The 24,644-nt window shown below is 40.1% G+C and overlaps 1 protein-coding gene across 1 annotated transcript in view; it reads right to left on the minus strand.

Moving 5' to 3' along the window:
• LOC145402048 (DBH-like monooxygenase protein 1 homolog) overlaps positions 1-24,644 on the minus strand; it is a 99,751-nt gene that overhangs the window by 50,114 nt on the left and 24,993 nt on the right. The window contains exons 6-9 of the mRNA XM_080274144.1: positions 15,120-15,172; positions 11,875-12,029; positions 7,878-8,053; positions 6,837-6,980 (exon numbers count right to left, since the gene is read on the minus strand). Of these exons, the coding sequence (XP_080130270.1) occupies positions 6,837-6,980; positions 7,878-8,053; positions 11,875-12,029; positions 15,120-15,172 (528 nt within the window). The remainder of the gene's footprint in view (positions 1-6,836; positions 6,981-7,877; positions 8,054-11,874; positions 12,030-15,119; positions 15,173-24,644) is intronic.

Here is a 24,644-nt window from a genome sequence, read left to right on the forward strand (position 1 = left end):
TTAAGGAAGGGAAGAGGTTGTGTAGATCAGATATTCATTCTTAGATCTTTAGTGGAAAAGTTTCTAGAGAAGGGAAAGAAGTTGTATGCAGCTTTCATGGATTTGGAGAAAGCATATAACAGGGTGGATAGACAAGGATTGTGGAAAGTATTAAGAATGTATGGAGTAGATGGGAAGTTGTTGAATGCTGTGAAGAGTATGTACGATGGTGCGAAGGCTGCAATGCGTGTGGATGGTGAACAGAGTGAATTTTTCTCTTTGAAGGATGGGTTGAAACAGGGATGTGTCATGTCTCCATGGTTGTTCAATCTGTACATGGATGGGGTAATAAAAGAGATACAAGGTAGGGTAGTAGATGTTGGAGTGGCCCTGGTGAGAGAGGGTAGTGTTTGGAAACTCCCTGTACTGTTGTTTGCAGATGATACTGTGTTATTGAGTGAAGACGAAGGAGAGCTGCAAGGCTTGATGGATGAGTTTGGGAGAGTGTGTAAGAAACGGAATCTAAAGGTGAATGTAGGGAAGAGTAAAGTGATGGTCTTTGAGAGAGGTGAAGTCAGTGAATGTACAGCAAGGTTGGATGGTTAGGAACTGGAAAATGTGAGTATGTTTAAGTACTTGGGTAGTGTGATGAGTAAGGACGGAGGTTTGGAGGGTGAAGTGCATGAAAGGGTGCAGCAGGGAAGAAAGGTTGCTGGTTCCTTGAAAGCAGTGATAAGAAGCAGGGAAGTGAGCATGGAAGTGAATACGTTATTACATGTCAGTGTTGTGATACCAACTCTAACGTATGGAAGTGAAGCTTGGATGTTGCTGGAAGGACACAAGTCAAGAGTGAGAGCAGTGGAAATGAGTTATTTAACAGGAGCGTGTGGAATCACATGGAGAGACTGGCTGACAAATGAGGATATAAAGGAGCATTGTTGTGTGGATGTGGATGTGATAGGAAGCGTTAGGAGGAATACACTGAGGTGGTTTGGCCATGTGGAGAGGATGGAGGGTGAAAGACTGATGAAGAGAGTGTATATGAGTGAGGTGGAGGAGGGAAGAGGGTGGGGGAGGCCGAGGATGAGATGGAGGGATGGGGTGGAGAGGTACATGTGAGAGGGGTGTGTGAGTTGAGAGAGGGGCAGTGAAATGGCGGGGGACAGGGCGACGTGGAGGCGATTTGTTTGTGGCCACCCCAAACAGGATTGAGGCATCTGGCAATATATATATATATATATATATATATATATGTATATCAGAACTAAAGATATGTATTTCAGATATTATTATGTTAGCATATTGGACTGTTTTTGCTACAAAACAAGGGTAAATATTTCACTATTGAAGATAAATGAATTAAATTATTATACTTCACAGCTCACACTTGACAAGTTGACACACCAGTCCACCTCTATTCCTCGGCTTTAACCCGCTGCGTTCCGATGACGTAAGGATATGTCTCCACGTTTTGTCACGGTGACACCTGATGACATATCCATATGTTATGCAATTGCGAGGTCCGTCATTTGCACATTTTTCAAGTTTCATGGGTATTTTTCGGTAGGCATATGTGAGAGACCTTCCTCTACCCAACACCAGGTGGGGATAATGCCTGGTCCCACCTGACCCCCTCCCCCCCCCCCGCACGCCATTTTCTCGGCAAATCACCTGTTAGCAGTGACCTGGTCAGTAAAGACATGTTGCACCACGGTCTCTCCAATGACGAAATTCAAGGCGAAAGTGATTCCTGAGGTGGAGGACAAAGGAAGAAATAAGCCAGAGGAAGAAGCAAGCAGAAGTGATGAGGCAGTAATGTCGTAAAAGAAGGTGCCATATGTTGATGTTTTTGGTGAGTGAACAACACTTATATCGCCTATAATATTGTCTGAAAACTACATATAAATTCATACCAAATAAATAAATATCTAACCATTTATGAATAATCTGAAGTAGCTACCCCTCTCATAGAAAACGTTTTCTCTCGAGCCTGGCCTGAGAGAACACGGTAACAAGGTAAAGGTATTCTTACTTCTACCGTATTTCTAAACTCAACTAAGCACTTTCTCTCTGAATTATCGATGTTTCTCAGAAAAAGCGAAGGTTTTAGCCAAAAAAAAAAAAAAATCTAAAATCTGCTGGGATTGGGTGGGGTCATTGGTGAAAAATCTGCCTGGATGCGGCAGGTTAAACTCCTCAGTCCTCACTCCTCAGTCACAGTCACATTCATCCAACAACTGAGACAACTCCATCTTGATCAGGTCCATGTTGCCCTTCATTAAAACAAACCACTCAACGTTCTCACAGGTCAGGCTCGCAAACCTGCAAATTTGGTAAAATCTGTCACAAATGCAAATCCGCAAGTGAAATCACACCTTCGCAACTGCGGAATTTGCAGTTTGCGAAAGTCATTGCGGAAGTGCCCAGCTCTGATATCTATTTATCTATCTATATACTGTATATATATATATATATATATATATATATATATATATATATATATATATAATTAACTCTAAGCCCTTTGCCACCCTGTCTGGGATACATGGCGTCTGGCAATGAATGAATGAATGAATATATATATCATCCAATCCTACGTTGCTCCATGAGGAATGTAGGAGCCCGGGGCTAGGCAGTTGGTCCTGACATATATATATATATATATATATATATATATATATATATATATATATATATATATATATATATATATATATATATATATATATATCCAATCCTACGTTGCCCCATGAGGAATGTAGGAGCCCGGGGCTAGGCAGTTGGTCCTGACATTTATATATATATATATATATATATATATATATATATATGAGTTATTTGCAAGATGTTTGCGTAAGGAGGGGGGCAGATATAGGTAGTGATCATCAACTTGTTGCGTCAAAGATTAAAATAAAACTTAAGAGAAACGTTAATGGTAATTGTACAGGAGGTAACAATTATGATTTTGATGAGCTGAGAAGTGATGAGAGCACGAAGGAAAAGTTTCGGTGGGAATGTAGGAACAGGTTTCTAGTCCTGCAGACTTTGATGGAATCTGAAGACAATGATATTAATCAAATGTGGAGAGAGGTAAAAGAGGTTTTGCATGAGAGTGCCAAGGTTACTATTAAGAAAAAGGGAAAAGCGAGAAGGAAAAAGTGGATGTCAGATGAAACATGGAATGCAATTCAGAAATGGAAAGAGGGTAAGTTAAGAAGTGAAGAACAACATGTTGATGGCCAGGTAGTTGAAGTACTTAGAGCAAAGTACTGGAGTTTACATTCTGAAGTAAAAAGACTCGTTAGACGTGATAAGAGGAGACTATATGATGAAAAGGCGACAGAGACAGAAATTAAATTAAGTAAAAATGACGGTCAGAGCACAAGAGCAGCCTATCAGGCCATAAAGGAGTTAACTGGGACTGAAAAGAGAAGGAAGGAAATACCTGTATGAGATAGAAATGGTAATTTGATGACTAAAGATTTGGATATAAAAGGAAGGTGGAAAGAGCACTTTGAATCTGTTCTAAATAGACCAATCCCAGCTGAAGAGGACATTTTGCCAGCCGAGAGAGATTTGCAGATAGAAACAGGGGATATAACTTTGGAAGAAGTAGCAAAATCTGTAAAGGAGTTAAAGAATTTTAAGGCTCCAGGTGAGGATGGAATATTCCCTGAAATGCTTAAGGTGGAAAATGACGAGTTGATGAATGCGCTTTTGAAACTTTTTTATGTGGCTTGGGATAATGGTGGAATTCCAGAAGAGTGGAAAAAATGGAGTGATTATAAAAATACCAAAAAAGGGAGAGTTAAGTGTGTGTGGCAATTGGAGGGGGATAACTTTGACACCTGTAGTTGCAAAAGTCTTTTCCAAAATCTTGTTGAACAGAATAGAACCAGTAATTGATAAAATTTTAAGAGAAGAACAAGCGGGATTTAGAAAGGGTCGAGGTTGTAATGATCAGATTTTTATTGTAAGGCATCTAATGCAACAAGCTAATGAGATGAAAATGCCACTTAGCATGTGTTTTGTGGATTTTGAAAAGGCGTTTGATAGTGTTTCACGTGGAGCTATGTTGAAAATTACTAGATTCTATGGTATACCAGAAAAGTTTGTAAATATTATTAGAAGCCTGCATGAAGGTACTTTTTGTAAGGTAATGGTGGGTGGTTCTCTGAGTGATCCATTTCAAGTTAGGTCAGGAGTGATTCAAGGAGGAGTTCTTTCGCCATTGTTGTTTGTTTTGGTTATGGATTATGTTATGAAAAAGGTTGTAAGGAGAACAGGTGCAGGAATTAACTGGAAAGAAAATAAGAAGCTGATGGATTTGGACTATGCTGATGATATTGTACTGATTTGAGGAAGTAATTACGAGATGCAGAGGGTGCTTGATTGTCTGGTGGAGGAAGGAGAAAAAGTGGGATTGGTAATAAATTGTGGAAAGACTGAAATTATTAATATGAACGTGGAGAACCAAATCGATTGTGTAATTGGGAATAATGTGGTGAAGAATGTAGAAAACTTTGAATATCTCGGAACGATTGTATCATCTAATGGATCATTAAACAATGAAATTGAGGAGAGGATTAGACAGGCTTGGCGAGCTGTTGGAATTTTGAAATCTGTTTGGAATAATAATATGCTTTCGGTACATATTAAAGTGAAAATTTACAAGTCCATGGTTAGACCAATTTTAATTTACGGGCATGAGTCATGGTACAATACAATTGCAACAGATCAGAAAGTATTAGGATTTGAGAATAAAATACTGAGAAGGATTCTTGGGATAAAGTGGCAAGACAGAGTTACAAATGAAAGAGTAAGGGATATTACGAGAGTGGAACCAGTTAACGAATATGTGAGACTGTCCCGCTGGAAGTGGCTGGGGCACATATACAGAAAAGAAGGTTGTTTAATACAGGATGTGCCAGAGTGGACTGCTAGAGGAAGAAGAGGCAGAGGTAGGCCGAGGGAAACCTGGTTGAGGACAATGAAAAAAGAAGCAGGAGAGGAGTGTTGGTGGGACCTGAAGGAGATGGCAAGAGACAAATATTGATGGAGAGAGTTCATTGAGGCCCTATGCATCCCGTGGGGTGCCACAGGAAATGATTGATTGATTGATATGTATGTATGTATGTATATATATATATATATATATATATATATATATATATATATATATATATATATATATATATATATATATATATATATATATATATATATATATATATTGGCCCATTGGATTGGGCAAATTTGGGCTGTCTGGACATTGCTACTACTCACTCTGCCCTAGGGTGGGAAAAGAGGTCCGGATGATGACGAAGATGATGATGATAGTAGACACACACACACACACACACACACACACACACACACACACACGTTCAGTAGGATACGTAAGTGCACGGTCTACCAACTGGAGGCTCGTACAAATAGAAAATGAAGTGTAAAGTGTTGTGCAGAACATGTCAGAATTCGTTCGTATCATATGTTACATGTCCAGTCCGATAGTGTAATTTATAAACACTGGTTATAACGTCTAGTATACTGAATACTAATACAATGCCAATTTTTTTTATACCTATTATTTTTTATATGTATGTTATGATTGACAGAGAGGTTCTGTTGAATTTACATGTTAAATGCACATGCACGAGAATATATCCACCTCTGTTCCTACGGCCGCTTTAGTCTTGGTCTTGTTTCCTTAAAATCTAGACCATCGCAATCTTCACAGAGGCCAGACCACCTTCAGACTTCCATCCTTATCGACAAAATCATCCAGTACCAGTCGTTGCCACATGGGTACCTTCAGTATTTAGTGACGCCTCCAATTCGTTTGTTTAGGATGTTGTTTGGATAGATTATTCCCACAACATATCACCCTATCAGTATTTAGCAAAAAAAAGAATACACCTCTGTGTTTCGATTAAATTTCCCTGTACCTCTCGAATTCAGATTATGGCCCCTCATACCTTACCATATGTCCATTGCTTTACCTTTTATGTTTCTTTTATCTTGCTAAAACCTATTCCCTCTCCACACTTGTTTACTTTCTGACTACGTTGTTTAGCGATAAACACCAGTGACCATCATTTTCCTTTTCTTCAGTTTCCCATTTTCCTTATATTTCCTGTTACCTTTCCCCTTCATTCCACTGGTGCTTCAGGCAGAGGTGTAGGTAAAAACTTTTTAACACCAACGTCATCCATGCCCCAGTTGTCGAGTGGCCATTCTCAACCACAGTTATGTGGTACATTTCTACTTAGATGCCCCACTGTACCAGTGGTTTCTTCTCATAGTTTTTGCGGCACCAAGAGAGTGAGTGACTGACATAAGATCGGGGCCAGTGTGGGAGGAGTTCATGGCATAATGACCTAACTTGACTCTAACAGTTCTCGGCAGAAACAAAATCGAAGAACAGACAAAACTGGTTCTGTTAGCTGGCGATACTGCCTCTCTGGCTGAGGAAATAAGGAAGAGAATCAGGGCGGTTGCCATGTTGTAGGCACTTAATCCCATCTGAGACTCGGGGATGTAATGTCAGCTTGCTATAACGCCACAAAGAATGTAATCAATAGGTGCTTGAGGAGGCTACCATTTATGAAGGCATGATTCCACCCAGTGCAATTTAAAAATAATGAATTAGAGTGGGACAATGTCTACATAAATATAGCAGTCTCTCAAGACCTCTTCATGCGCCTGACTAATATTGCTGGAAAATATCTCGAGCCATAGGACTAGGAAGTACGAGTAGAATAAAATCAGTGTATGTGAGGGAGTAGATGTAACAGCGGATTTGTTAGTTGGTGTTACATAACCTCCAAAGCCACTTAGACTACATGTATACTTACCTACTGCAAAGTGATCCCCGGGCATGACTTTAACCTCCTTGGGGAGTACGTGGGACTGCTGGAAGTTGGCTGCATAGTTGAGGTCTTCCATGAGGGGCGGCAGCTCCACGTTGCCCCGGAAGTGACGCACTCTGATGGCCCGTGCTGCAGTATCACAGTGATTGTAACAGAGGTAATGTCTCAGGAAACAGTAAATTATATATTCCAAGAACTGTTTTCAAACTATGCATTTAAGGAAGGAAATTTAGAGCTGGAATTAGGGATAGCATTGCTCCTTATTTTATTTGTTTATTTATTTATTTATTTTTGCTTAGATGGGACGAACAATATTTAATTATCTCCACCACCAACAACAACAACTCACCCAGATTCTCGGATATAGACATAAGCAAGAGGAAAATAATGTCAGCAGATCGGATTTTCAGTAATTTCTCTTAATGATTTAAGTAGTAGAGGAGAGAATGACGATATCTTGAAACGATCTATATATGAACTTATTTACAGCACCTGATTCCTTCTTCGTCCGAGTGTGGTGATTCTGAGTCTCTCTCCTGTCCTGTAAACGTTTGGCTATGGACTACAGCAGGTTAGTGTCTACTGTTAGATAATATAAACTGATAGATACTCGACATCAGCAATACTGACCTGATTCTCCGACACATGGAAAGCTACTGATTTTGCTGCATAGACCTGTCATATTTCCTTGATTAGCTAAGACAATATAGCTTGTGAATGCTGGTGCCGGCATTCCAGTCGGCCAGAAGTTTTGTCCCGAAAGTAAAAAAAAAAAAAAAAAAAAAAAGTATAATAATAACAGTAAAATTGGTTTATTTCAAGGGTATTTAATGGGCGCGACTCTAAAGAGTTCAGACACATGCCCAGTTATCCTGATAATAGAATCTTAACATGAAAAACCAATGGCTTAAAAAAAGAGGAGGAAAATTCTTCCCACCAATGTATATCATGAAATACCAGCCACTGTATTTTAAAGCACAGTCACATAGGGGGTGAATATTGTAGCTGAGTGAAGTTAAAACTGACCGAGGAAGTGCCCATGAAGCATGACGTTGAATACGTTGACACCCTGGCTTGGGATGGCTAGTGCGGTGCAGTCAGAGGCACAGTGACCCACTGTACGCCAGAAGGGGGTGCGAGGCGGCACCGTCAGTGAAAACACCAGGGAGTGACCCAAGGCGAGGTTACCAGCCTCTTCCTGTCTGGTGACACAAACAGTTATTGGTTTCCACTGCCCATACCACTGAAAGAAAATCTGAAACTACATTAACGACAGCATATTACAATATATTTACAAAATATTTTTTAAGACGTTGCTAATGTTAACATGTGAAGCCTTGGTCATCGGATGGATGTTCTCCAAACTGCTCAGTCTTTAGCCGCACCTCTGGTTAGCCCCGTTACCCAAAGTTTTTTACGTAAGACCTCACACCATTTCTACTTTGGTCTGTCCCCTGGCACATTTCCTTCATTATCAATATCTATAATCCTCCTCACCCAGTTCGCTAAACCTCTTCCTTTCTCCCCACATACCCATAACATCTCGGTAGTCTCTTTTGCATCGCATCATAAATACATCATGCCAAAGAGTTCCTTCATTGCTGCACTGTGTAACCTCTCCGTTAAGGAGACAGTACTCATCCACTTCACTATCCTCATCTTAGTTTGCTATGGCTGTTTCTCTGCAATACAACACCATTTGTCTCTTTTTCAAAAATCAGTTCACAGAGATGTTATTAATATATTACACTGTTACTGTTTCGCTAAAAGTTTCTGAGCAATGCATGCAAGTGGTTTGTTCTCAGAGCAAGACAACACTATACTCTCTGCCTGAAGGTAACAAAACTAGAGTGTGTTAACCTTAATCTCTTGGAGATTTTCGTCCTTTACCTGTTCTACATCCTTTCCATGGCACTTTTTGTGATCTCTTGTTATAGCTCAGGATTCAAGAAGGAAAGATGGCAAATTTAGGCAAAGTTTAAGTTATATCTTAATAAAATTATTATTTTTTTTTTATAAGATTAATAGTCTCGTTATGAGCCGACAGACCTTTCATCTGTACTTCATGTGTATTCATATGCCCCCCTCCCTTGGTTTTTGCCTTACCCTTAACATTTTCATCAAGTTTGGTTTTAACTGGATAAAGACTGCTTAAGTTGCCCATTCCATGTGGCTCAACCTTTTGGCTGAATCTCAACCCTTTCACCATAAAAATCGGATCAATACTGCTTTACTTATTATGTTTACACACACACACACACACACACACACACACACACACACACACACACACACACCGCTCGCTGGTGCAGTGGTAACGTTCTCGCTTGCCAACTGGTGGACGGGAGTTCGCGCCTCCCTCAGGTTGCGAAAAGTTTCGCTGACGAAGTGGGTGGTTACACTCCCCATTGAGCAAGGGGACGGGTGTGTGCGTGTGTGAAGGTCACAGCCTTGCCCTTAGATCGGACTATATGAGCTCTCAGCTCCCTTCCGGGAGGGTAAAAGTTGACGATCACGACCATCAAGTGATCCTGACCGACCTGGTGAATTACACACGTCGGCATTCCACCCTCCATTTTTCTACCCATTTTTCATGCTTGCATCAGTCACTACAAATCTCACATGATGCAGATGTAGCACCTAACTTATATATATATATATATATATATATATATATATATATATATATATATATATATATATATATATATATATATGGGGCCTCTGTGGTACAGTGGTAGAGTGTGCGTTTCGTACACGGGTGGACCAGGGTTCGCGCCCCACCAGGGTAATAAACTTTGGGAGTGTTCACCCGGCCACGTACTGCATTGGCGGACACAAGGGGTGCTGTGGTTGAACCAGTGTCGCTTACTGTAAAGTATGCTTGCACCCAGTCGGCTTGTGCAGGCCGATTACACTTGGTTCACAGATACACACACATCCAGAGCCACTCCAACACTACAATTACACTTAGAAGCACTTCTCACCCTACATACAATCTCTACTAGACAGCCTAAGCCACTTGATAAAGATACATTGGTTGTATCGTCCCGACTTAGATCGGGATAGGCCGGTCCTGCAGTGGATACTCAGACGGCTGATGATATATATATATATATATATGGTAAAGTGTGTGTTTTCGTATACTGAAGAAAGAGGGTTCGCGCCCTGCCGGGGTAAAAAAGTTTGGGAGTGTTCTTCTGGCCACGTACTGCATTGGCAGACACAAGGGGTGCTGTTGTTGAACCAGTGTCGCATACTATAAAGTATGCTTGCACCCAGTCGGCTTGGGTGGGCCGGTTACACTTGGTTCACAGACTACACACATATCCAAAGCCATTCTAACACAACAGTTACACTTACAAGCACTTTTCACCCTACATACAATCTCTACTATCCAGCCTAAGCCACTTGGTAGAGATACATTGGCTGTATCGTCCTCACTTAGGTAGGGATAGACTGGTCCTGCAGTGGACACTCAAACGGCTGATGGGATGAGATGATTATATATATATATATATATATATATATATATATATATATATATATATATATATATATATATATATATATATATATATACTTAGGTAGATAATTTCATCCAGCATTAGTGAAAAACTCGGTGTCTCAAAACACTCATTTCCTCCGTCTTTCTACTGGCCACAGTCTCACATGATATCGCTTTGCTGTCATCAACACAAAATTTTCGCTTTCGTTGTTATTATAATAAAATTGTTACTGTTATTATTATTATTATCATTATTATTATTATTATGTAAATTTATTGTGGGAGGTGGGGGCACTCACTCGATGTAGTGCTGCCCTCGGATGTCTGCCGTTTCCTCACCTCCATCCTTCTTTACTCCCATCCTCTCCTGTCTTTCTTTCCGTCATTCTTTCCTCGTTCTGCCCACGGGTGACTCTACACTAAGTGACAAGCCAAATGTTTCCTGTACACCAGGAAACCATTTACAACGCTGGGTGGTAACCATATAACTAAATATTGGCGCCTGGTGGTTTGATGGGTAATTACGGCGCTCCAATCAGATTAAGCCGGTGTAGGTTTATATCCAAGGGCTGGTTGGGGTTTATTGCTCATGTAATGCCACTCAGGGATGAGTGAGGCTGGTCACTCTCATCTAAAATGACAGGACCAACTTGCCTAGCCCCGGGCTCCTACGCTCCTCATGGGGCAACGTAGGATTGGATGATAATGATTATGGTGATGATGTAAATCTATATTCTTTATTTACCCATCAGTACAACCCTAACGCTTCGGAAAACATTGTCGCTGAAGGCCGAACAGGAAAGGGAACGTGAGTGCAAAGGGTCTAAAGGGTCTAAAGAATACAAGGTCTGCCCTCGTTTCACCTCAAAAAATAAAATAAATAAATAAATAAATAAATAAAAGTGTTCAGCACCGAGCAAGACGTAGCTGGCAGGAGAAAGACAGTATCAAGGGATGATTTGCCCAGAGAAATGTTATCAAAATCTCTCACTTTATTTTCCAACGATGTGTATTTTTAGTGTAAAATTTTGCTCAAGCCAACAGTAAGACATGTGCATCAAGTGCTGAGGGTTGGGATGAAGTTCGTGCTATAATAAGATGAACTTTTTTTTCGCTTTCGTAAGAGAGACAAAAGTTCGACTACTGTTCCACTGTATATACAACACGTTTGGACCATGTCCATCAGCTTCCTCCCTCTGTGAAAATAAATTTGTGGTCAGAGAAGCATACCAACTCTTTTTTAGCCTAGGAATATTAGTCAGCAGAAGAAAATAAGTAAAAGAGATAAAAATTTAGGGTAACCTTTGTTTCTGGCCATACTTTCACATTCCACCAAAGCAGAACATGAGAAGAATGTAGTGATATTTCCGGTAATCTGTAGACAATGGTGTAACAATATTCATTTTGACTGTGGGTAAAAGCAGAGTATATAAATCAATAAACTTTACAAACATTGTCTTGAATCACAGCGACGTATGAGCTGATTCCCAACTATCTGAATTAATTAGGGCCTACCTCAGTTTGTCCGTATAGTAGATGTCCATGGTCCAGTCCACAGTAATTTCCCGCTTGAGCTTGTAGTTGTCATAGTGGGTCTCGAACAGCAGGTAGGTGGCACCCCCGTGCAGGTCACCCATGGGAACACCAACCCTCTCTGGCAGCATCTCACCCTAGGAACACACGTCACAGGCATTATTATTATTATTTATTTATTATTTTTTTTTTTGAAGAAAAACAGGTGAAGGAAAAACAATTTAAAAAATCCATACACCAGATTTCAGGTGTCCTCTCTTCATAAAAAATCTGCAACAGGTGGATTTAGACTGCTGTAGTGATGGTATATAAGCTTTAACCTCTTGGACCGTCCTCTTGTTGGCTTCAGATATTCGTAATATCTCTTCTAGAGTTATTTATTTTCTCTGAGCTGTATTTCCTTTGGCCTGGGAAATTTTGTAATTTCTCTTCCTCAGTGATTTATTGCCAGACTTTCCCAGGGTTCGGCCAAGAAATGCCATTGTTACCGAGTTACTTACTGACTGATTTACTTTCAGGCTAATTTGAAATTAACTTTCTGAAGATTCCCAAGAGCCTCTAGGACACTCACAGAGGCTTTCCCAGCCCCCCGCCCCCTCTTGGTCAGTAGAAACTTAATTCATATTTGGAAAGATCATTGAGTCAGGAATTTTTATAAACAGTAAGATTCTTTTTTAATGACAAGTTAAATTCAGAAAGTGTCTTTTAAAGCCCATTGCTTGGTTCAGGGCTCATATTCAGATTTCTGAATCATAGTTACAAAAATTCTTAATCCATGTTGATGAAGACTCTTTTACTAAAAGTTTTACAAGTGACTTAGAATTCTCCATGTACTGACTGAACTGCAACTTAACATATTAATCACTGGTCTAGGCCGTGATTCAATCTCAGGCCCTCGTGCTTCATAGGTGCGCACATTACCACTGAGCCAAAGAAAGGATTCCCGTTTTGCCTCAAGGCAATGCAGGCTTTTATAGACCCCATTACATCACTCTTTTCTCCCCTTGGTGATTAATTTGGTGATTTTTGAACATGGTAGCGTGGCATCAGAGGCCACCACTGGGGATGCTGTGGACCACACCGAACAGTCATCCCTGGGATGTTAGGACTAGGACACTGTCAGCTAACTGACAACATCATTGCCCTCCAAGCCTCGCCTCACATCCCACACACCTGCCAACCAGTGTAATAACCGAATGAAACTTAACAAATTAATCACGCTGTCCTAGCCGAAATTTGATCTCAGGCCCTCGCCCTTCCATATGAAGCATGAAGGCCTGGGAGATTACGTAACATCTCTTCCTGAATTATTTATCTTGCCTATTATCCCTTCTTATTTTGTCCTTTTTGCTTGTTATTGATACAAACTATGTCATAAAAGGAAAGAAGTGGCACGAAGACTCTCACAGCAATAACAGTACAGTACATTTGAAACTTAGGTCAAGTAAAACGTATGACAGTACCATGACTGCTGTATCAGTGCAGATCTACATGTTATGGGGCATATGTCGTGGAGAAATATGCAAAAAATCTAAACTGTTTTTTTCGCCTCTGCCTTACGTACAGTATTGACTTGAGATTGTTTTGATGTATAATAAGACCAATTATTTGCTTATAAATAGGTTATTTTGCCATTCATACTATGCATGGGTCGTGCAGGACAGGCCTCTAGTCAGTGGAATGTGAAGCTCAGAAACAAAACTTAACAGAAATCTATACTGAATCTACTAATTTAATGATTACCTGTGGTGAAGTAATGTTTATAACTAGTAAAAGCTTAGTCAAGACACAAATTGCATATCCCACATTCTGTATTCCATGTACCTGCAGCCACCAAAATTTTCCAGTAAGGTATATGGCATGCATGGTGTTCAGTGTGCCACTTTTCATATTCATACATGCTTTTCCTTCAGCATAATAGTACTTCTGGGTTAAATTTCATGTGTCTAGGAGAATTAGACCAGGAGATAGGGCAAAATGAGTCGTCCTCTTTCAGTGAGCCGTCCTTAAAAAAAATCTGGTGTAACTCAGCTATTTATTGACGATAATTTAAAAATATTCTACCCTCATAATAGCATTCCCAAGTCAAATTTCGTGTGTCTAGGTGAATTAAATCAGAATATGAGACAAACTGTGTTGTCATCTTTCAGTGGGCTGTCCTGAAAAACTAAGTTTCAATACAAAATTTTCCATAAATTGGCTAGTTATTGATCAATTTTGTTTATTCCAAAACCATTTTACTTAGACTTCTGGGCACAAGAGAAAAAATGCTTTTTTAACCATTTAAACTCTCCTTCTTATATGTACTACACAGATCTTGAACTTTTAGAATTTAAGAAAAAATGATTTCTCGCCTGAAACATGCTGTGTAGGTGAATAAACACAATTACTTTTTTTTTTCTTTAAATTACGAGTAAATTACCCTTCAAATGAACAACACTGCAGCATAAATAAAGAAGTAACAGCGTTTTTATTGACACGAGTAATGTGTGCCGTGACAAACAAATGTCCCTTAAGAACGACTGTTTAATTGGTTGGCCTCACTTTATGACCAAAGAACAGAGCAAAGAATGAAATTTTTAAAGTAATCTGCTCGAACATTATTTTAATAATAGAAATTTTAACACTCTCTAATACTAACCCATTCTTTCCCAGAGCTTAATGAAATCGACTGGAAGAAACAAAAATGGAACACAAAACATCATAGTGCTAAAGTGGTTATTGAGGATTGTTGCTAACACACTGAACACCAGGGAGTCTCTTATACTGAATACATATTAACCAACTATAGCAAGAAGGTAAAATTACACCAACATATTTAAATGGCTAAATTAAGATTAACAAAACTTTAACCTCCTTATTCTGAAGTGACAGTATTCAGATAACAATACTAGACAGGCGCAAGGTTATAGACAAAGACTATAAAGTTTCCAAAGTATGGTTATTTACTGAACCCTTAGACGACGAGACGCCATCCTAGGTTGAGTATAAGCATCAGAGGAATATAATAAGTCAAAATTTCTGTCCTCGTCACAGGGTTTAGAATATACCAATGGCAGTTTTCAGTCATCTGTACATGGATTGGTCAGCTAAGGCACTCAGAAACGAAGGCAGACTAGACTCATAAAGCGATATTATAACGTGAAAACAGAGAAAAAGAACTAGTGTTTCCCACTTATAATTTTAGCTCTTGTCTGCTTCGCTTCTGTTCGTCTCAGATCATTTACCTCACTCCCGGTTGCCCAGACGATAAGGAAGCGCCTGCACTGGTAGAAGTGTTCTGAGGAAGAATTCATAAAAAATATTAACTTTTTTTCATGATAGTCCTCAAACCAGAGGAACATCAGGAATATTTTTGTTCTCCATTTTCATTTTAGTTTGGTTATGAAGGTGCTTGGTAGTTGTTTATTATCAGGAATAAGTGTGTGTGTGTGTGTGTGTGTGTGTGTGTGTGTGTGTGTGTGTGTGTGTGCTCTTTCATTTTCATTTAGTGTCGCCATTAAGTGTTTAGTAGCTGTGTGAATGAAGATAAAAGTATAACAAAGTAATCGTACACATAACTAATGACTTGTACTTAAAGCTTTAATCAGAGAGGGGAAAGCTAGACCCAAGACCCAAATTTTTGACGGATATCTATAGAACGGCTTTGATAGCTATAATTAGCCTGCATCCCATATTACAGTGCACAGTCAGGAACGATATGAAGACGCAACACACGTTTCAGCTGGTCAGACTGGTGCCCTGCGTTTGTTTTCCGACTTTCAAAGATCATCCAGCATTACAGTTATGGACCTGGAGACAAACAGAAAGACCAAAGGCTGGAAGTTTGCAGAGGAGTTGTTCTTTCAAAAAGAAATATGCCTGGATACATTGCGCTTAGAATACTGGAGGCCATAGGCAAAAAGAAATGCACACTAACATGGATCCTGAGGTGACCTAGATACAAGAAGAACTGAAAGTATCAGGTATAGGTAATATATATATATATATATATATATATATATATATATATATATATATATATATATATATATATATATATATATATATATATATATATATATATATATATATATATATAAGCACATACAGTAGAGAGGAAAAAGGAGGAAGCAAATGATGATCTAGGAAGAAAAATTACTGCGAACTACTCTGAAAATAGGAAGTTATTCTGGAAAGAGGTATGGAAATGTAGTAGTGAAAGCAGAAAGAAATGTGATGGTGTGAAGGATGTAGGTGGTAGATTGTTAACCCATTCAGATGAAGTGAGGATCAGGTGGAAAGAATATTTTGAAAGCCTAATGAATGGGATTAGAGAGAGCAAAGCGGCTGTAAACATTATTGGTTGTAGGGGTGTGCAGAGAAGGAATGCAGTGCTAGGAGATGTGACACTCGCGCAGGTGAAGAGTGCTGTGAAGCGGCTGGCTGAAAAATGGGAAAGCAGCTGGGGTTGATGAGGTGTATACAAAGATGCTTAAGCGTAGTGGACAGAGTGGAATGAAGTGCTTGTTGGAAACATGCAAGAAGGCATGGATGAGTGAAACTGTGCCTGCAGAGTGGAAGAAGGCTGTGATTGTACCCCTGTACAAAAATACAGGTAAGCGAGTGAGTTGAAGAATTATCGTTGCATAAGTTTACTCAGTGTAGTCGGGAAGGCATATGGAAGAATTATTACAGAGAAAGTAAGAAAGATATCAAAAGTCCTAGTGAGTGATGAAAAGAGTGGCTTTAGGAGTGGCAGAAGATGCGTGGATCAAATATTTGCAGTGAGACACATAGCTGAGAAGGCTTGTGAGAAGGATCATAAGGTGTTTATGGCATTCATGGATCTGGGAAAAGCATACGACAAAGTAGACAGAGAGGGATTGTGGAAAGTTTTGCGCATGTACGGTGTAGGTGGTAAGCTGCTAGGTGCTGTCAAGAGTTTTCATGATGGTAACGAAGCATGTGTATGGGTTAATGGGCATCTAAGTGAATGGTTCACGACCGGCGTGGGCGTGCGGCAAGGTTATGTGATGTTCCCATGGTTGTTCAATATATATATGGATGAGGTGATGAGATAAGTAAAAACACCAGCAATGGAGAAAGGGATGGCATTGGTTATGAATAGTGATGGATGGAATATCTCAAATTTGTTGTATTCTGATGATGCAGTACTGCTTGGAAGTACCGGACAAGAACTTGGTAGGGTAGTGCAGAGTTTTCTGATGTCTGTGAGCGTCATGCCTTGAAAGTAAATGTAGAAAAGAGTAAAGTGATGGTTACTGAGAGAGAAGGTGACTCCCAGTGTGATGTTACAGTGAAAGGAGAGACACTGGAATTAGTGAAAGAGTTCAAATACCTGGGTAGAGTGATAGAACAGAGAGGAAAATGTGCAAAAAAAGTTGAAAGTAGAGTGACACAAGGAAGAAAAGTAGCTGGTGCAATGAAGGCCTTGATTAGAAACAGAGGCTTGAGTGTTGCAGCTGCACGAGGCTTACAAAAGGGAGTGTTAGTGCCAACTTTAACATATGGATGTGAGACTATGATGTGGCATGAAAATGAAAAGTCAGGAGTAAGAGCAGTGGAGATGAGACTGCTGAGGAATGTATGAGGAGTACAGAGGGTGGATAGGATACGAAATAATGTGATTCGTGAAAGATGTGAAGTGAGGAAGTCGGTGGACACCAGAATCGAAGAGAGTGAACTGAGATGGTATGGTTATGTGGAAAGAAGTCGGTGGACACCAGAATCGAAGAGAGTGTACTGAGATGGTATTGTCATGTGGAAAGAATGGATAACAATAGAGTGATGCAAAAGGTTTATCTGAGCGAATTTGAAGGAGGTAGGAGGCGAGGTAGGCCAAGGAGAAGGTGGAGAGATATGGTGGATGAGTGTGTGAGGAAGAGAGGTTTGGAAGTCGGTTAGGCTAGGGAACTGACAAGAGATCGAGCTGGCTGGATGAATGTTGTGAGGAGAAGTGCATGATCAGGGATTTTGGCACCCCTTTTTAACGTGGCAGCGTCCAGATTGACTCAATCGGATACGTTTATGTGAAGCTACAGAACGTGGTGAATGTTTTTGGCGTATCCAATTGAGCCAGGATTCCGGGGGCTTGAATGATGAGTGAATGGAAGCATGGCCTTTGGATTGGGCAAATTTGGGCTATCTGGGCACTGCACTGCTACTCTTCATCCTGTCCTTGGGTGGGAAAGGAGGTCCGCATCATGATGATGATGACACACATATCTCTCTCTCTCTCTCTCTCTCTCTCTCTCTCTCTCTCTATATATATATATATATATATATATATATATATATATATATATATATATATATTTCGGTGTTCAGAAAAATCGAACCTTCAGGAACTTGAGGGGCAAAGTGCTTATTCATTTCCACTACTTGTGGGAACTACACCTTACTTAGCAATATTTCTTTTGGCTTCTCAAACCCATGTCTCATTTCAATGCAAGTTGCAATGCATGTGGTAACACCGGCCTTGACCGGCGCTGGGCTTGACATGGGGGAACTCACATTGTCTGTCGGATCCCTCCACTATGTTCAGAAGGAATCAAAGATTGAGGTCGCTGAAAAGATTAAAAAAAGAATTCCAGTCACAAACACCCTTGAGCTTCCATTTTGATGGAAAGCTCTTGCCCAACATCGATGGTAGCAGCCGCTTTGATCGCCTGGCGATTGTTGTTACAGGGATTGGTACGGAGAAGATCCTGGCGATCCTTAAGATCCCTGCTGGAACGGGTGAAGCAATGGGAACGGCAGTGCTAACGAATCTAGATGAATAGCCAGAAGTGAAGCCATGGACTGCAAGGCTCTGTTTTGATACTCCAGCGTCTGACACCAGGGTTCACAGCCGAGCTTGCTTTGTCACTGAAAGAGGTCTCCAAGTCCCACTGTTGTTCTTGGCATGCAGGCACCACATGTGTGAACTCATACTGGCAGGAATCTTTGACCTCTTTTTCTCTTCTTCTGGTCCTGAAATTCCTCTCTTCGGTCGATTCAAAGAGGTCTGGAACAAAATTGACACAGATTCCTTCGATCCCTACGATGATGACCTAGATGGAGAATCTCAGTCGTGGATTGCCGACAGAGCCAAGGACATTGAACACTTCAAACTCCGTCACATGGATCGTGCACAACTCCGTGATGACTACCTTGAGCTCCTCCAGCTCTCTTTGGCTTTCCTCGGCTAGAAGCCAGCACAGATGACTTTTCACCATCCAGGTGCCTATCACAGAGCATGCTGGATGGCCAAAGGCCTTTACTGCCTCAAGATTTTCGTTTTCAGAAATCAACTGAAGGATGTAGCCTCCTTCTCCTTCACATGGCGTCAAAAGGAGGCCATCAAACCCATCTGTGTCATCCTTGTCACCATCTATGTGATGCAGTGGTTTGAAGCCCCGAATGCTGTCGACGCTCCAATCAGTGACCTCAGTCTCCTGAAGAAGATTGAAGAATTCAAAGAGATGGATCCCATTGTAGCAAAGAAAGAACTGGACAAAATCAAAAGCCACATCTGGTACCGCAGTGAGGACCTGGCTCCACTAGCCATGTATTCGGACAAAGTCTCTGCTAAGGAAAAGCAGGAAATGCTGAAAAATATGACCATAGCATTGTTGAGGAAGAAGGGTCTGTGCCGTTTGAACATGAAGACGATTGAAAAGGCATCAGATCTGAGAATCTCTAAGTCTGTCACCCATAAGTTGAAAAACCTCTTCCAGTGTTTGAAGGTGGATACTCCGACAAGCATGAATGACCTCTGCCCCATTCCTGATGTCACAGCCCACCTCAAAGTGGTCAGTGATGCTGCTCATCAGGCAGTCAAACTGGCAATAGACTACAACAGTGGTCTGACAAAGAATGAAGAAGAACGACAGTTGATCTTCCATGTTGTGCAGCACCACAGAGCCCTCTACGACTAGATAAAAAAAAAACACACATGTAATAAACTGATTATGCTTGTTGTATAGCTCAAAAATATTGTTTCTTTTGTACCATATTGTTTATTTTTGCCTTCTTCACCATACCATTTACATACTCAGATCAGTTAGATTTACAGAATGCAGGGATAGTGAGGCACGACTTTGTATTGATAAAAAAAACATAAAGTTTTGCTTGAATGTCTTGTTTGTAAAGTGGAATCGATTGCATACTTTGCCCACCCAATTATCCAAAATTATTTTTTCTCCTCTATAAGTGCTGAACACCCTAATGTAAACATAAGTAAATATATATATATATATATATATATATATATATATATATATATATATATATATATATATATATATATATATATATATATATATATATTGTTTCGGAACAGAGAAAGATAATGTACACTTTAAGTGAGAATACTAAAAATCACTACTGTCCAGTAAAGTTCCAGGTTCAAAACAAAAGAGTTAGGTAAAATTACAAGTTAAAGTTTAATGCTCAAAATAACAACAAAATATTCAAGACTCATAAGGATAATGTAATGGCAAAAAACAGGTTAAATATATGGTAACTGCAATAGCCTCTATTAACACGAAAGTAGCAATAGTAAATTTATCTAAGTCAGCCCTGATAAAATGAGAATACACTGGGTAATGCTCAGTTAATGCAAGATAAATTATTACAGATACAAACTATTATTAACAATTGGCTGACAACATGAATTACAAAAACCAAGCTTACTACAATAAGTACATTTACTTTTCTGAAATCTAGAGGTGGAGCTGGTATTTACTTCCTGAGAAACATCATCTTTATTCTCTTTCCTGTTACCTGTACTCTGAGTAGAGGCAACGTACTTATTCTCAGCTTTCCTTTTTTCTCTAGAATATCTCTTGTGAGTGAGAACATATTCATCAGCTAAAACTGCAGCATCAGACAAATTATCTATTCTTCTCTCATCACGATATAGGCTTACATCTTTACTAATACACCTTTTGAAGTCCTCCAGCAAAATCATCTGCTTAAATTTACCAAAATCAGAATCCACATTCTTAGAATTTAACCACTGCTCTAACAGATCTTCTTTGATTTTTGCATACTCAACATGGAATTGCTTATCTTGCTTATAAGTTGTCCTAAATTTTACTCTATAGGCTTCAGGAACAAGTTCACAGGCCTTAAGAATCAAGCTCTTAACTACATCATAATTATTAGATTGATCCTGAGGCAAAGATGCATAAGTTACTTGAGCTTTACCGGTGAGAACACACTGAAGGAGTACTGGCCAATACTTTTGGGGCCAATTAAAACCTGTAGCTACCCTCTCAAACAACTGAAAATACTTTGTTAAATCAGATTCATTAAAAGGAGGGACAAGTTTAACATTTTTAGCCACATCAAAATCATCAGAGCTAGATGATCCAGTTCCACATTGTTTCATGCGATACTCATGGTCTGCCTGAATCCTAGCAATTTCAACTTGTGCCTCAGCCTCCTTAACACGAGCCTCCTGCAGGGCTAGCTGTAACTTAGCTATTTCAATCTGTGTTTGCTCATTTGGAGGAGTTACATTAAACAAGCTTTCATTAATCATGTCAACAATTTGATCTTTAGAATGATGAGAGAGAACAGCAATTCCCAATTGTTGAGCAACAAGCTTAAGTTCATTCTTTGTTCTGTTTTCTACATCACACACTGTTTGCACATTTGACAAAAAATCTTTGGCTTCATCAAGCGTAGTAATAGTAGACATCATGAATAAATCAGTCACAAAATATCAAGCAATATCCTTATGATAATATCCTGAATATCCTGATAAGAGGTCGCCAAATTTATGTTACGGAACAGAGAAAGATAATGTACACTTTAAGTGAGAATACTAAAAATCACTACTGTCCCGTAAAGTTCCAGGTTCAAAACAAAAGAGTTAGGTAAAATTACAAGTTAAAGTTTAATGCTCAAAATAACAACAAAACATTCAGGACTCATAAGGATAATGTAATGGCAAAAAACAGGTTAAATATATGGTTAACTGCAATAGCCTCTATTTAACACGAAATTAGCAAGAGTAAATTTATCTTAGTCAGCCCTGAAAAATGAGAATACACTGGGTAATGCTCAGTTAATGCAAGATAAATTATTACAGATACAAACTATTATTAACAATTGGCTGACAACATGAATTACAAAAACTTTACTAGGCCTACAAATCAACACCTTATGCTATACAGTACAAGAACAAAATGTAATAACACCTATACTCAAATTACACAGCTGCTAGATGGTTGGAGACTTCCTGAGCACTCATAATAATAACCGTACAGGGGAGGACAGAGATGTGAACAAAATGAGGAGTAGATCTAAGTGGCAATAATGCAGAGACTGAGCTCATTATATAGGGGCCGGCAGAGCTTGATACAACTTGTAAGAAGGACGCGCAAATGAAGCCATCGGGACAAAGAGTTGACAATCCTGCTCTGAACAACAGAAAGAACGACTTATTCTACCATAACGGAGGAGGGGGGGAGTGAGGTAGAACACGCTCGCGATCAAACATGCAGCATACTGTACGTTAGAATTACACAAAGGATGATGAAATCATAGGCTATGTAACAATATATATATATATATATATATATATATATATATATATATATATATTCTTTTACTGGTTGGAGAGAAAAGCCCAGTGAGTGTGTTGCTAGTATGTACAGTGGATATAAAAAATATCGGTGCATAGAGTGTTCGATGTCTTCCAAAAACATTCACAAAAGTGCTGATTGTGTGGGAGGGTTGGTATGCCTGGCTGTAGCAGGTTCGGAAGGCTTGAACCACCGGTCAAATGTTTCAGAACATCGTTCACGGAACCCTAACCGAGACCTTGTCAGGCAGCAGTATCATGGTTCTGTCAGATATAATGGAAACCTTTCAGTCAACACGTCGAGCTATCGTAGCTCTACACGAAGCAGGTCACAGCATGTGTGATATCGCGCGGCCGTTTGGTATCCACTGCAACACAGCAGCAAGGTGGATATGGCGACATGCAGACACCGGTGCTACAGACGACATGTCAAGGGCCGGCCGACCACGCTGCACGACAGCCGATGAGGACCAGGTATATTATGTGGTTGACTTTTAGATTGGTGATAGATTTATACATATGGTTACATGAGTTATGATGGTAAAATATTCTGGTGTGGAAACAATGTAGACATTGTTGTATAATACTACTAACCATCAACCATCTGTTTTTATAATTGTGTGTTTATTATCTTTTCACTAGGCCATTGCCGATTTCTTTGACAACGCTCCAAAAACTCCTGCTGTCAGCATACGCACTGCCCTATGTCTACAGTGCTGCAATGCAACAGTTCAGAATGTGCATCACAGCAGGGGTTTGAAAGGTCACAGGCCAGCTGAAAAGGTGAGTCCAAGCGTAATATGGAGGATTGGATGGAGTATGCACTCGAGTAAGGCGATAAGCATGCTGAGTTTTGGGAGCGTGTCGCCTTTTGTTACGAAAAGACCTTCAGCTCAGATTGTAATGCAACAGTGCAATATGCTTGGTGCCTGCTTAACACGAGGTTACTCTCTCTCTCTTTCTCTCTCTCTCTCTCTCACGCATTGCTACCTCAACAACTATTCCTGAAAATAGATGCCTCAGCTGTATCCATAGACCTGTGCTGTCTTTAAGCTGCAAACTGCAGTGCATTACTAATGCAACGTAACTTGACATCATACACTGTTAAAATCAGTTACAAAATTGTGGCGCACGAGTCTGAAGGTTTAATTAACGTGCTCTTGCACCCAAACAGACGCAATGTTAATCGGAAGGTTGCCAGGGCACATTACGTAAACCGTCAAACTCCTGGGCCTGTGACTATAAACTGGTTACTGTTCTATGGCTAATCTATGATTGGGTTTATGTTTCAGATAAGAGGCACAACATGTGGTGGAATGTGGGAAGAGCGGGCGTGTCACAGCTGGATTGTTTGGATGAATGCCAGTGGTTTAAGCGAGTTACTTGATGTTGACCCAGGACGGTTTACTGGAGTGAAATATGTTGAGATCCTGGAGGGGGCTCTATTGCCTTATGTTCAGACATGGCTGTTTCCTGAAAATGAGCCTTTCTACCTTCTCCAGGATAACAGCCCAGGCCACACATGCCGGGCTGTTAGGGAGTGATTTCGCCAGCATCCTCACATCACATTTCTGCCACATCCACCCAGATCCCCAGATCTCAACCCAATAGAGCACGTCTGGGCTGCAATGGTGCGACATATCCCAGACTTGCAACGACCCCAGACCCGTGCTGCTGTCATCACCGTTGCTTTACAAGCGTGGGAACAGCTCCGACGTGATCCAGGACAACTCTTCACAAACGAGTTAGTGGTATCCATGCCTCGACGGCTGAATGCAGTGTTGGCATCAGGTGGAGGAGATACTCGATACTGATATACTAATAAAGTTGTGAAGCATGTGTTACTTTTTTAGTCCCCGAGCATATGATATCTTGTAAATATAGTCATTTTATACCATAACGTGATTTAGTATATGATACTGCCTAATGAATCATATTGTAATGATGGCCAGTCAGAGATCACTTCTGCAACGATGAATAATTATTGCTCATTGCATTTCATAGGTGCTGTGAATTAACCTGACGCATAAGGTGTTTGGTTGATTGTCACATGACAAGCGTCGACTGTAATAAGCACATGACGCCGTTGATCCCATGCTAGCATTATCAGCGCACAAAGATAGCCCTTTATACGTAACCAATACCGTGAACCACATTACCCACTGTATCTGTC

This window comes from Coenobita brevimanus, chromosome 57 (genome assembly GCF_032717465.1).
Source record: "Coenobita brevimanus isolate Jiangsu-jjx chromosome 57, ASM3271746v2, whole genome shotgun sequence".
In the NCBI taxonomy this organism is placed as follows: domain Eukaryota; kingdom Metazoa; phylum Arthropoda; class Malacostraca; order Decapoda; family Coenobitidae; genus Coenobita; species Coenobita brevimanus.